The sequence below is a fragment of the Lemur catta genome, chromosome 22 (assembly GCF_020740605.2).
Source record: "Lemur catta isolate mLemCat1 chromosome 22, mLemCat1.pri, whole genome shotgun sequence".
Lineage (NCBI taxonomy): Eukaryota > Metazoa > Chordata > Mammalia > Primates > Lemuridae > Lemur > Lemur catta.
Window position 1 is genome coordinate 4,801,160 of NC_059149.1, and position 14,617 is coordinate 4,815,776.

Below are 14,617 nucleotides of genomic sequence, written 5' to 3' on the forward strand. Positions count from 1 at the left end.
TTAATTTTTAATTTTTTACTTTAGGAGGAACAAAAGCAGCTCTTTCCCTCAAAGGCCAGAGTCTACATGTCTCTGCTCCAGCACTGCTTTCTCTGGCTGACCTCCCTGAACAGAGCACGTCAGTAGGACAGGGAGCGACACAGAAGAAAACACTACAGAAACTTTTACACTCTAAAAGCACATCTCTCATCTAAAACAAAATAACAACTCTGAGAAAATGTTCTTAAGAGCAAATATCCCTATTCTTTGGTAATAATCATATCCATGTTTATGTAACAACACATATTTCAGTACTTTTGGACTATGATTTGAATGTTAATATATTCAAGTTACAAATGGAAGAGTGCTGGCTCCTCAGAAAACAAACAAACAAAAAAAACAACCCAATAAAACAAGCTAAAAACTTTGCTACATATGAACTTAAGAAAATGGCCAAGTTCATAAAGCCTATCTTTTACAGCACAACTAAGAATATTTCTGTAGCATTTCGGAGTACTCGCCAGCTCCTGCCTGCAGGTGCCTGCAAGCATGACTGCAGGGAAGGGCGGCCTGCAGGCTTGGGTGTTAGGAGGCAGGCACTCAAAGGCAAGTACAGCTTCTGATTAACCACAGGGTTGTTTAGTTTTTATTACTGCAGCTCCAGAAAACATCAAGTTTCAAGTGTCTTTGCATTTGAGAGGATTTGGCTTCACGGTATTATGTTGTAAGAGAGTTTTCTTAACATGACATGTAAAAAGTAATCCACTCCCAATAGCCCCATCGTAGCTTCACATGGATTTCTAGACTTAGAACTGCAGACTCCTGGCTCTGAGATATTAAAAGAAAATGCCAGAAAGGTAGAGAATTAAAGTAATGATCTAATATTAGTAAAGTGCTATAAATCTTGCAGTATACTACATAAATGATTAGACGTAACAGTAAATAATATTAAGATACTCATCTCTAATAGAGGTGTAAATAAAATGAACACACTATAGAATATATACGGTAATCACTGTCCATAGGTTGACAAATACACCAAGAATAAACACAAATGCTTTTTATTAATTTCACAACCTAATTGCTAAAGTAATTATTTTCCTTCATTAACTCAGAGACCCCCTCAAATGATGATGCCTGCAGGGAAGTCTCCATGCGAATCAAAGCCTTAGCATGCTTTGGCAGTTTTCTTTTCCTCACTTTGAGGCTGCTTGTCTCATGATACCGAATTCCTCCTTCGGACTCTGCGTAGAGACAGTTTAGGATTGACAGGCCCACGGGCCTGACATTGGGAGGCTGTGGACACCTCTGATTTCATCTGTAGACCTGAAGCACCTGATTCTGAGCTCCTGATGCTCATGTATCAGATACACAAAGGCTCACTTTAAATATACTTTTTTAAAAAAATGTCTCCTTTTGCCTTCATTTTAAATGAACCTATGTGTGGGGCTACTGTGTGTAAACAGGAGGACACGACGTTGACCCTGTGGTTTGTAACCAGACAAGCCGCAGATGTAGGTAACAACACAGATGGGCACAGACTTCTCACCTCCTCAAATCGCTGTATCCTTAATGGCCTAAAATCACTACCTTAGATTTAGTAATGGGTTGACAGTCCCAAAATGAAAATAAACATTTTCCCTCCACTAATGAACACACAGTTATGTGCCTAGTTAACGCCCACTGAAAGGAAGGAGAACTAGAAGACAGATTTTGGTCTACTCTTTTATCAAATGATCATGTAATAAAGACAGAAGATCTTATGTAAACTGTTACTTTAGGAACACTTGTTTAGAAAGTGCAAGTTTCACTGTGTTAGTACTTCTACCTGCCTGGGTATTTGTTTGTAATTAGGCCATTTCTTATTCCAACAATCCATTCTATTCTCTAGGAATGCATTTGCCTTGTTAGTCTTCTGCTACTTTCTTAGATTTCTATTGTTACTTATATACAGCATGCAAATCTAATCTTATAGAATATTATTGGAAAATATAAGAAAATAAAAATAGTAAAGAGAGATATCAAGTAATTCTGATATCTATCTACCTATCTATCTTAGGAAACACGGACTCCCCACAATCACCAGAACTCACATACTTGCCATAATTAGGTTCAGGTCTCTTGTTTCTCAAATAAACTAACATCCCTTTCTCTATCATTTCAGTGCAATGTGAAGAATCCAAGGATATTCATGTTTTAAGATAACATGAAATATAAATTTTGTAAGTTTTTATATTTATAAAGATAACACATATGAATTAGATTGATAAAAGGCTGTTTAAAAATCAAATAATCCATACATACTCCCGGAACATCATTAGTGGTTTAAAAGAGATGGCTCCCACCACATTTGTGCTTTTCTTCAGCGAAATATTAACACTTCTGTAATTTGGGGGAATGGGAAGGGTAGACATGATTATAGCTGTATTAGCAGCAAATTATATTTTTTTAGGCTCCTGAGAATTGAACAGTATCTACTGTAAAACTTTAGATCATTTCTGTGCTAAAATTGGACAATAAAATTTTCAAATATTTTAATATTTTGAAAATAAATTTTTCAAAAAGGAATATACACTATTATTTCAATATTCTTTATAGGAAGTACAAAATTGAATGACAGATACATTGAGAATAGCCTTCCTCATATAAAAAACTTCATGATATATTCAAATCGTTTTAGTCATAAAGAATATGTTCTGAAACCTCTTTCTGAATATAATGAAACTGGGTTGGATAATTATCAAAGTAAGCTGCCACTTTGACAGGATTATAGGAAAAGATTATCTTTATTGAATGGAAAATCCTTGTAATTTATAAAGAGGGGGAAATAAAAAAAACATGATAAAATAATTTTCAAAGATTCTGACCCCCATTTCATCGTGCTCAGTACCGTCTTTCAGCCTTCGGAGTGTCAGGGGCTTTACTGCTACCGACAACGCCACACGGGTCTGACGGCTCGGCAGAGTCCATTCATAATGTAAGGATAAACAGTCAAAATATTCTTCTATAGTTTAATGAACGGACAACAAAAAACATTTTGTCTTCATGTTGTTGTTTTGTCCTTAACAAAAAAGCAAGATGCCAAGCACTTTCCTCTCCCTTTGGAATCAAAGATTGTTCTTATCCACATGGCTGTAAACTAGCTAGGTTTCTATACTAGCTGTGGGTTGTGATGCTTTTTCAGATAAATCTCACATGTTCCATCTGGGGATAAGTGTGACATTCCCAGAGTCAAGATCTGGACAGGTGAAGATTAAATGCAGAGAGTTAAGAGAATTTTTAAAAATTTAGATTTTTGTTTCAAGAAATTCTTATATTGTGACAAAAATTTTCAAGTTTTTGACATGATATCATCACTAAAACAACAAATGAATGCTTGTGTGGGAGCAAAAGACGAACCTCTCTTATATCATTACTCAGTTAACAAGAATAAACCTAACTGCTACTGAAAAGGAAACATGAACAAAGTGGCTTATAAGTATTAATAAAACGTATCTTTTCTTCAACCTAACTCATCTTTCACTCACCAACCACTCACTACTGATCTGTTTGCACAGTACATAATTATAGTTAGCTCCTTTGTGAGAACTAAGGAAATAAATAGGCTGATGTTTCTGACTGGGTAATATTTAGCTTGATTTTGTATAATTGAGCTTTTTTGTATATTAACAAAACAATAAAACCTCAACAAAATTACAGACCACAATATTACCTTTATTATAATGTAATCATCTCATTAAGCCAATTTTACCAGATTAAGGATATCTACTAGAAATAAATCAATCTTGATAAATTTTGGAACATGGGTCCTTTATTTAGGGATTTTTTTCTTGGTTATTATCAAGTAGTTAGACAAATGATAAAAAGATTTGATTGAGTTTTTCAAAGTTCCTTTAAAATAAGTACAATTGTATAATTTATTCTCTTTTCAGATGTTATAAACTACTGTTTTGCTGGATTCTTTCCCTATTACAAACTTAAATACACGCTGTGGAACGCAAAGGCTGCTTTAATATTCTTTAGTTATTACCTTTATACTCTTACCCTGGTTAGAATGAGAACAAAAAATGAGCTGTTTGTTTGCAGGAATTCAGACCCTGGGGACAGCTCACTCCACCCTAACGGATCGACACTGTGTTTACTCCACTGCTGCTGCCCGCAGGAGCAGACGGGGCTCCAGGGACTTGGTGAAAATACAGCACAGCATCACTCCCATCTAGCAAGGCTCCTGGTGTCTTTTACCTTCCAGATAGACCATACGTCATCACAATCCTCCTGAGAAATTATTACTCATTACTGTCCAAAGCTGGGCAAAAGAAACAGTTGCCACTGTTGGTTATGTTTTATTCTTAGCTTTGACACCTGAAAGTATATTCGGAAGCTATTTTTTTATAAAAGCCTGTTTTGTTTTGTTTTTAACCATCATAAAATGTTTAGAAACAGAATTGCCTCTCTGTAATGAAAGTAATAAACCAAATTTTAAAGGTGCCATAGAGGAGAGTGAAAGTTATAATGTAAACACCACGATGAGAGCATACGACAGATGCTGGGGGAAATCAGAATTAAAGCTCCTTTCTAGAAGCTTGGCACCTTTCCAACCCAATTAGAGAAAAATATCTGGATGGGTGAAACAGAACTGGGCAATAAACAGGGAACAAAAATTAAAACTTCTTATCACAGAATAGAGTTTATTTAATCATAGTTCATAGATTCTTGCTTTCATCTATCTCACCTGCACATATAATTTCCCAATAATTTAAATTTCACCAAGGTTAGTGTTCCTGTCCTAATTTGTTTTAAAAACAGCTGAATCCTTATGCTATTTGTGAAATAAGGGTGGGGGGTAAGAACCATCTTAGTTTTTAATCTTTTATTGCAAAACTCTGCATGTGGCTCAGGTCTGCCTGGCCTCCTGCCAGCCCACCAGGCGGCTCTCCCTCATCACTAGCTCTTGCTGCTTCGCGGTCCCAGCAGGCAGGAGGCTCACGCAGTGCGCAGACTTCTGCACTGAATACAGTCAGCACAGCGCACGAGGCATTTCTGTGCATATTCTGATACCTTTCTCCAAATAGTTTCTGAGGACAAATAAAAACACCACTGATTTTGAGGTCAGCTTTCTTATATAAAAAGGAAATAAGGACTTAAAATTAAACACACGAATATAGTTTTGAAAATTTCTTAATTATATTTAGCTTAATTTAAAATTATTTATATTTAATATACAGAACTAAATGAAACCTGAACTTCCAAAGAGCAAGTACATGAAATGACATCCTCCTAGTAGGTGACCTATCTAAAAACAAACAAAAAACTCGCCTAATTTCAAAAATTTTTTGCTTTTAAAAAAATGGGCTGCGGTACCAAAAAAGGGACAGAGGGAAACTTAAATATAATTTGGGATCAGATACTTAAACAAGTCAACGTGGAAAGTTAGACCGAAGACATCTCATTTTCAAATGAATGATATTTCGCATTTATATAGCACCTTACATATACACAGTGCTTTACTGTGATCACTTGGCAGCCATTCATCACTGTAAATAAATGTGGTTTACAATCTGTGGACAAAAGGAATAAGCATTTTGAGGCAACCCAATACCAAAGAAAATCTATTTAGTAACAAATTCCTGTACTAGTAAATAGACGTAAGAAAAAAATGTAGAGATTTATCATAATATCACATATAAGAAGTTACTTATTAATCTTAATGACTGATTTTAAGATGTTAATTGTTAGGAATTATTGAGAAATGGAAGGGTTTACATTAAGGACTAAGCAAAACAAATGAGGCACAAGTGAACAAACAGCCCAAAAGGTAAGGCTACGTATAACTTGTAAGTATACGTACGAAAGATAAATAAATCTTTCAGATGTGGAGAGCAACTGAAAGTATAAATGTCAACCATATTGTTAGCATCAGATCCTCAGTTACTAAGATATTCCAAAACAAACAAAAAAATTAATGTACTGCCTGATCTTTTTTTTTTCTGTAATATACCCCCAAATAACCTCACCAGTGCATTCACTTCTGCCAGCAAACAAGATAGCAAGAAATAATGAAATTTTACATATTTATGTTTTAAAAATAGTCTCCAAATCTATGGACAAATTTAAATTTCCTACAAAATAATGTGAAAACTCATTTTTTCTCTAAATAATTCTACCAGGTGCCTTAAATAATATCTGATTAGCACCTCTGCCAATGTATTTACGTCTTTGCAAAAAGAACACTTGTCAACCATTTTGTATAGTAAATATGCAAGTTATTTGAAGTGCATTTGGAAAACAATTGAAAACAGAGATTAATACATCATAAAAAGATTAATTCCCTTTAAACAAAGACATTCTTATAAAGCATGATAACACATAGGCACAATAAGGAATATAAATTGTGTATCAATTATTGGCAGAAAATCTAATTCATTACAAAGCCTACACCTTTGGGGAAGAGGACATTTTCATACAAAGAAAAGTATTACACTATTATACAACATTTTTAATTGGACATGTATAAATTTTTGGCACATTAAAAGGAACTGAAAGGACTACAAAATAAAGGACAAAGAATCTAAAACAAAGATACAGGAGAGAGAAAAAGTCCCCAAATGAGAAACACTCCATGTTAACAGAGAAGAGAAACAAAAAATAAGCTGGCTGAATTTCCTGAAATGTTGTTATATGGAACAGAAGTATGCTTTGAATGCAGGCTGTTTTTTGTTTCTAATGGCAATACTTCTCTACCTTGCTGTAGCTGGCTGAACATGGCCGGGGTAAGATCTCCGTGTGCTGGTTGCTTGCCTCTGTCTAGCCAGAAATGACTGCCCGGAACCTGTGCTAGCCAGTCTGTCTTCAGCTGCCTTTTTATGCAGTGTCATTCCCTGTAACAGGAAAAAAAAAAAAAAAAAAAGAGTAATCAATGAAAATATAGTGGAATATTCTCTGAAAAAAGAAAATTTCATCATGCAGAATTTTGTTACATTGCATCAAAAAGCACAATTAGGAATATTAATTCTACTCATTGTGGATTAAAATCTTATAGAAGCATTTTAGTTCCAACAATTAGGTACAAATGTTTTGGAAAAATTCAGGCTTAATTGTCTGATTTCACAATAAGCAAGACAATACATAATGGAGACAGACTTTTAGAATACATTACCCGTATTCAATCATATTTCCCTTTCAAATTAAATGTATAAAGTGATTTTCCAAGAAAAAAAGTGCAACTGATTGGCAGCAGTTGATTCACTTGCGTTGTGGAAATCTCTGGGCTTATTTAGAATAGAATAGAAAAACACAAATGAACTTGTTTCTTAAGGTGGAAGCCCAGGCTAGGCATTACATATACATACCACTACGGTGTTTTTCTTCACTTCAAGGCAGACTTGTATTCTCAAATTAAGAAAAGTTCCTGACAGCCCACAACACAGGGCCCACCGAAAGCAGGTGGTCCTTCTCGAAGACAGGAGAAGGATCGCTTACTAGTCGGAGGGCGGAGGCACAGCTGCTGGGCGGGCGCGGCTCGACAGGAAGGAGGAACCCCCCAGGGCACTCCCCGACCGGGAGGAGTAACAACGGCGCAATAATTACTCTACCTTACTCAAGGCGGAGGCTGCGAGGGAAAAGCAGCCCCCGCCAGGGAAACACTAAGCACTGGGGGCTGCCGCCGCGTCTCGGCTGCAACGAGTGGGGGCGGCAGCAGGGACGAGGGAAGCCAAGGGCCCAGGGAGGCCGGGAGGCCGGGCGCGCGGAGACTCAGCTTTCCTGGGCGGCGCGGGCGCGCGCGGGGCACGGGGGCGCGCGGGGGACACGGGGGCGCGCAGCGGAGAATCTTCCTAGCGTTAGTTTCTAAGGAAAAGCAGGTCACGGCTTTGCATTCTTAACGATTTCAGCCTATCGATATATACTCAAATATACCACATTTTCCGAATGAGAAAATCTAGAACATGTTTTTTAACTCAACTTGAAATCAAAGCATTTAAGGATTTGAATAAAATTGTCCAATATCTATTGGTAATCTTTAATTCAGTAATTTGGCTACATATATTAAAAACTATATTTGATTTAAAATATTAAAAATTTTTCACTTTCACATTTCAAGCAACTGTATTCAGATTCTTCCCTCACTTCTCAGACCTGGTACCCGCGGCCAGGCCACCGCGCTGCCGCACCTGCTCGGGGCCACTGAGACCGCGAGCTCGGAGGCGGAGGCGCGACGCTGCTGCTGGTTTTCTTATCTGAACATGACTTGTGGGAGTCTATTTGGAGTTATTCTTTCGCTCTGAAGCATTAAAAATTAGTACTGTGCTTTAGTACCATGTCACAGAATAAATAAAATCTGGTTCCATGAGAAACACAGTATGTGAAGTCATAAAAATCAATCAAGAACACAAAATTACCAGTGAGGACTGAAATGAAGGGTTCCAAGATCACTAACACTAAGCTTCAAGGAGGACAAAGAAGAGACAAAATAGTTGAAAGTCGAGACTAATTCCCAGAAAACTTCCTTAAATATATAGTTTTCTTTTCTACCTTTAAATTTTAATTTTCAAGAAATCTACATTTGTTAACAATAATAGTATTCTAGATGCAATATGATTTCCTCTTTTGTTTTTTAAAATTGTGATAAAATCTTAACTACATAGTTTTGACCAAGGCAAATGTAAATGTGGCTATGTCATGAAATCTATGAATTTTTGACAAAGACCAAGTCACATTATAAGGAGGCCAGGGACACTGCCCTTTGAGAGGCAGTATCAATTCTAACTGCATAACAGAAACAGTGACACTGTGCCAGTAACAGAGTTACAGGGTCAGAGGATTTTGAAAGGAATCTGGTCCAATTTCCTGTCTCAGACAACCAACATTTTGAAAAGTCAGAAGTGGCGGTCTTGCTCGGGAAGAAGAACAAAAAAGGAAAAGGAAGACAAAAAGTCTGGGGAAAAAATATTGAAAAAAGTACAGCATTCTTTAAAAGTCATAACTATTCATGTCCAGACCAGAATATTGATGAGCACCAGTTTTTTTGTGTTGGGATACTCAATTTCAAAACCTCCCACGGCTCAGGGTCTGACACTGTGAACATTTCCAAACCCCCTGAGCTGGTTAAAACCATCCTGACCTAAGCACCACCTTGCGAAAGCACCGAACAGCCCCACAGAACAGCAGTTATTGCAGCTACGTACAGACATTACTAATGTCGTCTTCCCTCACAATCAACAGCTCTGAGGGCCAGAAATTAAGCTGACATTTATCTTTCTACCCTTCAGAAATGCTGCTGCTGTGAAAGTGCTCCAGCCCTGCCTGTGGTGCTCCTCGCACCTGCTCCTCAGCTCTGAGGCAGCACGAGGTGCCGCTCGAGTGCCAGGGCGGCAGTCGCTCTCAGGTTCGTGCGGCAGGGTGACTTCCACAGCAATGGGGTATAGCAGCACAACGCAGGCATCCAACTGCGGGTTGTGTTCTGACGTGCTATTTTCTTACCATATTGTACCAGGCACTAACAATATATTTCTCCTCCATCTCTCTCTGACTCTTCGTTTTCTCATATTCTTTCTAAAAAAAAAAAGCACACGTAAATATGAAAAGATATAAAATAACTCAACATAAAAAAATACAATTAACTGTCTAAATTATGGATACAATTATATAGCAAGGATCCCAGAAAATAAAGAATCAAAAAACAAATATTTTGGCTGGTCTCATGGTAGTGGGTTATCAGAACTTACTAACATTAGTGTCACTAAATTTGGTATATACAACCCCCGACTGCTAAATTTGACTGGCTTAAAGAAAACTACCACCAATATGTTATTGCATAGTACAGTGAACTACCTACCTCTAAGGAGTGGAACAGTCGGTCCCGTTCCTGGAGCTGATTTTTAAGAGCTTGTATTTCTGGTGCTGCTCCTTGATTCTGTTTAGGATCTAAAGTACGGATAACCTGCAAAAAGTAATAAAAGAAACATTTTCAAAGTCTCAAACTTAAAAACTAAAACATCTAAGAAAGCAATTAAAAAAAATCAAGGGATAAACCAATGAGAATCAAAGGCTATCTTCCAATGGTACTTTGGAAGTGAACATATAAAACAGTATTAACTGTTATAACTTTTTTCCTTGAGACAGGGTCTTGCTCTGCCACCTGGGCTAGAGTGCTGTGGCATCATCACAGCTCACTGCAACCTCCAACTCCTGGGCTCAAGCGATCCTCCTGCCTCAGCCTCCTAAGTAGCTGGGACTACAGGCATGTACCCACATGCCTGGCTAATTTTTCTATTTTTTGTAGGGATGAGGTCTTGCTATGTTGCTCAGGCTGGTCTCAAACTCCTGTCCTCAAGCCTCGGCCTCTCAACGTGCTGGGGTTACAGGTGTGAGCCACCACATCTGGCTGTAATTGTTGTAACTTAAATTTTTTTATGGCTACAGAATAGTCGTACATATTTATAACTTTTTAATTATGTAAAAGAATCAATTATAAGAAGCAATTCTGGCTAAAATTAATAAATATAGTCATCTGTCACACAATGGTGTTTGGGTCAACAATGGGCTGCATACATGATGGTGGTCCTGTGAGATTAATGGAGCTGAAAAATTCCTATCACACAAGTACTTACCATTGTGGCACGATGTCCTCACACTATTCAGCACAGTCATATGTGGCACAGGTGTGTAGCCTAGGAGCAAGAGGCTACACCACACAGCCTAGGTGTGCAGTAGGCTAGGCTACATCATCCAGGCTTATGTAAGTTGACTTTATGATGTTTGCACAACACAACTGCCCGATTCTGCATTTCTCATAACATGTCCCCATCATTAGGCAACTCGTGACTACACACAGGCACCACTGACAGCTGTCTACCCTTTTCCTTTCCTCCGATTCAGGTCAGCAAGCCCCCCGCCTCTCCACAGGCACGTACCTCAGGGAGTGGGCACTGACTGGTTCAAACCTATTGCTGTGGCCCCATCTCCTCCTCTGCTGTAGCTCAGCCTGGGCCTGGGTACCAGGCCAGTCCTGGCTGGCCAACAAGAGGGCTTCTGGGAAAGTCTTCTTACTTTTTTCCTTAAAGCTTTTATTATTAAAATGCTTAAGCCTATAGAAAACTTGAAAGGGTAGAACAATACAAACCCATTTACCTTAACCTAGAGTCACCAATTGGTACACAGATGCGCACACGCACACACACGCACACAAATGCTTACAGGCATAGTTACTTGTTTTAGGGACTATTTTAAAGTAATTTGCAGACCTTATGAAATGTAACCCTTAAATACTTCAACGTGAATCTCCTTAGATTAAGGATATTATTCTATATAATTACAATACCTTATCATCTGTAAAGAAAATGAACAATTCTATAAAATCATCACTATTTAGTCCAAATTCACGTTTCCATAGATGTCCCTAAAATGTCTTTTATAATTGACTTCCTCCACCTCCAATCCCAGACCCAAAGGTGAATGCACTTCATCTGCAAATTAGGTGGGGCTCTCCCACACTCCACTGCCTGTTTTTGTTTTTATGACCACAACTTTTATACCAAATTTTAAATTTACCTAATGGTTTATTGAAGGTGTTATTTAACTTGTTCCAATAAACCTCATTTTTTCTGTGAACTGGAAGTTGCTTGGGTTTGGGCTGATTATTACTTATAATGACACTCCGTCAGGAGGCACAGGATGTTGGTTGTCCCACTGCAAACTAGTGTTGTTCATTCTGATGACTGGTTACGGTGGTGACTACCACTTGTTTCCTATATCAGGTGTATTTCCTCTCAGTAATTAGTAAGTAATCTGTGAAGTGACCTATTTTGATCACTGCTTCTTGTTCAGGCTCCTATTTGTTGACAGATTTCTTTGTTTTTCCCTGACAGTTCTCTGTGTGAGAACTCACTACACTGTACGTGCACTGCATTTCAAGACTATAGTGAAACATGGTCAGAAAATGGAGTGGGTGTCCACAAATTCATACTTACACTTTTGGCTTTCTCTAAGTATTTTTTATATCGTTCTTCCATTTGCTTCATTTCTTCTTCTTTCTTCCGTAAAGCTTCTTGTAGTTCTTCAATTTTTAAGGCTGCAGATGAGACACAGTAAAAAAAAAATACTTTTACATCGTAACAACTTTAAATATATTTCAATTGACTAATAACGAATAGTTAAAAGCTTTGAGAGATTTTATACGCAATTTTCTTTCCTAAAAAACCAACTCATAGCTGGTCGTAGTGGTGCACGCCTGTAGTACCAGCTGCTTGGGAGGCTGAGGCAGGGGGATCGCTTGAGCCCAGGAATTGGAGGCTGCAGTGCACTATGTTTGAGCCACTGCACTCCAGCCTGAATGACAGAGCAAGACCTCATCTCTAAAACCAAACAAACAAAAACCCAATTCATAATTTTTTTTACAAAAAGCTTTTCTTATAAATGAACAAAAATTTTGCCCAATTTGTGCTTTATACATTACTCATAACAGTATAGAAGCACATAAATTAAAAAGTAAAAATTGATGGATGAACAGATAAACAAAATGTGGCATGTATGTACAAGGTACCATTATTCAGGCTTATTTCTGATACATGCTAAAACAGGGAGACATTATGCTAGGTGAAATAAGCAAGACACAAAAGGAAAAATATGATTCTACTTATGTGAGTTAACTAGAATAGTCAAATTCATAGAGACAGAAAGAATGTTGCTTACTAGGGGCTGGGAAGAAGGGGGAGTACAGAGTTTCAGTGTGGGATGATGTAAACCCATTCTGGAAATGGGTAACGGTGACAGCTGTACCACAATGTGAATGTACTTAATGCCACTGGACTATAGACTTAAAATAGTTGTTTGGTTATGTATTATTTTACCACAATAAAAAAAGTAAAAGCCTGTCCTCTTACCTCTCATCTCTTGGTTAATACAAAAGAATTAACAAAGTTAAGCTACCTACAGGTGTAAATATCAATGGAAGTACTAGTTTGGCTGACTTACACGCAACTATAATACAATATGAAAATATCTAACTTCATATAATATTCATTGGAATCCACGGTTGTGGAAAATTTCATAACTATAATGAGAAATTTAAGACATAAAGATGATTATATACTCTTTCTGTAAAAAAGCAAATTCTTTAATTGGTAGAATATGTAATAGGGCCTATTTCTTAAAGAAAAAATTTATATAAACTCATTATCACTAGGGTAGTGTATGGTTAGCCCATTTTAAAACTAAGAATTAGGAAAAACTCACAGCTGTTGTTAAATCTTGGCTCAAGATCTTCGATAATGGCTCTCTTCTTCTGCAGTTCATTATTGGCTTCGTGCAGCTTCTCTCTGTAACAAAATATGTAACATTGTGTCACCTACTACTGTTTCTATTTAATATATTTTTCCCACTTCAAATTAAAGATCTAAGTTCTTTATATTTGGATTGCACACAAGTGCTATGAAACAAAGATGAAAAGACTAAACTAACATGAATATATTTTAAAAATAAGTAAAAAATAAAGACATTTTTGCTTTGTTTGAAATAATAGCCATTTCTTTTATGTAAACCGGTATAAGCGAGGACACAGATCTTTATTTTTTCTAGGAATAAGGATATTGTAAAAATTAAATTTAAAACTTAGCAGAGGTTTTACAATGCAAAATCTTGTTGCAAAAAAAATAAAGTTCTAAAAATAAGAGAACACTACCTATCCATAAAAAGAATGAACTAATGACACAGGCAACCACATGAATAAATCCCACAGAATAATGCTGAACAAAAGAAGTCAAAAGGGTAATTAATGTATGACTCTATTTCTATGAAGGTCAAAAGTGTAAAAACTAAGGGAAGGTGATATGAATAGATCTCACAGAATGGTGAACAAAAGAGGTCAAAAGGGTAATAATGTATGACTCCATTTATGCAAAGGTCAGAAGTGTCAAAACGAATGGAAGGTGACTTGGATCAGCACTGTGGCTCGTCTGGGGATGAAAGCAGTCAACCGGAGGGAGAATGCAGAATCTTGCTGGGTTGCTGGAAATACTCTACATGTTGATCTGGGTTACATCACACTGTACACGTAGGACTCAGGATATGCATACTTTCTTACTTAAGTTATATTCCAATACAAAAGCAAAAGAATTAACACAAAGCAAATTTTTCCCCTGGTATTTGTATATGTGTAGTTCTCCTTTTATAGTATTTATTTATTTATTTATTTATTTTTTGAGACAGGGTCTTGCTGTTGCCCAGGTGAAAGTACAGTGGCGTCAGCCTAGCTCACAGCAACCTCAAACTCCCGGGCTCAAGCGATCCTCCTGCCTCAGCCTCCCGAGTAGCTGGGATTCCAGGCGTGTGCAACCATGCCCGGCTAATTTTTTCTATTTTTTTGAGGGACAGGGTCTCCCTCTTGTTCAGGCTGGTCTCAAACTCCTGACTTCGAGTGATCCCCCCGTCTCAGCCTCCCACAGTGCTAGGATTACAGGTGTGAGCCACCGCGCCTGGCCCCCTTTATAGTATTTAATGTGGCACTATGTAACATGAGTTGGAAAAACAGCTGTAAACACTGGAAGATATAAAAAAACATGAATTAAAAAAATACAGCACTTTGTTATATCTATTTCTGATATTTATGTATACATATATAAATCTTTTTCTTTCTCAGTTCTTT

General features: G+C 37.3%; 1 protein-coding gene across 2 annotated transcripts in view; it reads right to left on the reverse strand.

Annotated features, from left to right (window-relative positions):
- Positions 1-2,746: 2,746 nt before the first annotated feature.
- Positions 2,747-14,617, reverse strand: part of HOOK3 (hook microtubule tethering protein 3) — a 104,163-nt gene continuing 92,292 nt past the window's right edge. Inside the window, exons 18-23 of one of the 2 annotated variants that reach the window (XM_045535681.1) lie at positions 13,210-13,292; positions 11,946-12,046; positions 9,812-9,916; positions 9,457-9,528; positions 6,721-6,857; positions 2,747-5,054 (exon numbers count right to left, since the gene is read on the reverse strand). In XM_045535681.1, the coding sequence (XP_045391637.1) occupies positions 4,997-5,054; positions 6,721-6,857; positions 9,457-9,528; positions 9,812-9,916; positions 11,946-12,046; positions 13,210-13,292 (556 nt within the window). In that variant the 3' untranslated portion in view covers positions 2,747-4,996. Of the gene's footprint in view, positions 6,858-9,456; positions 9,529-9,811; positions 9,917-11,945; positions 12,047-13,209; positions 13,293-14,617 lie in introns of both variants that reach the window. The other variant, XM_045535682.1, reaches the window with a different exon arrangement.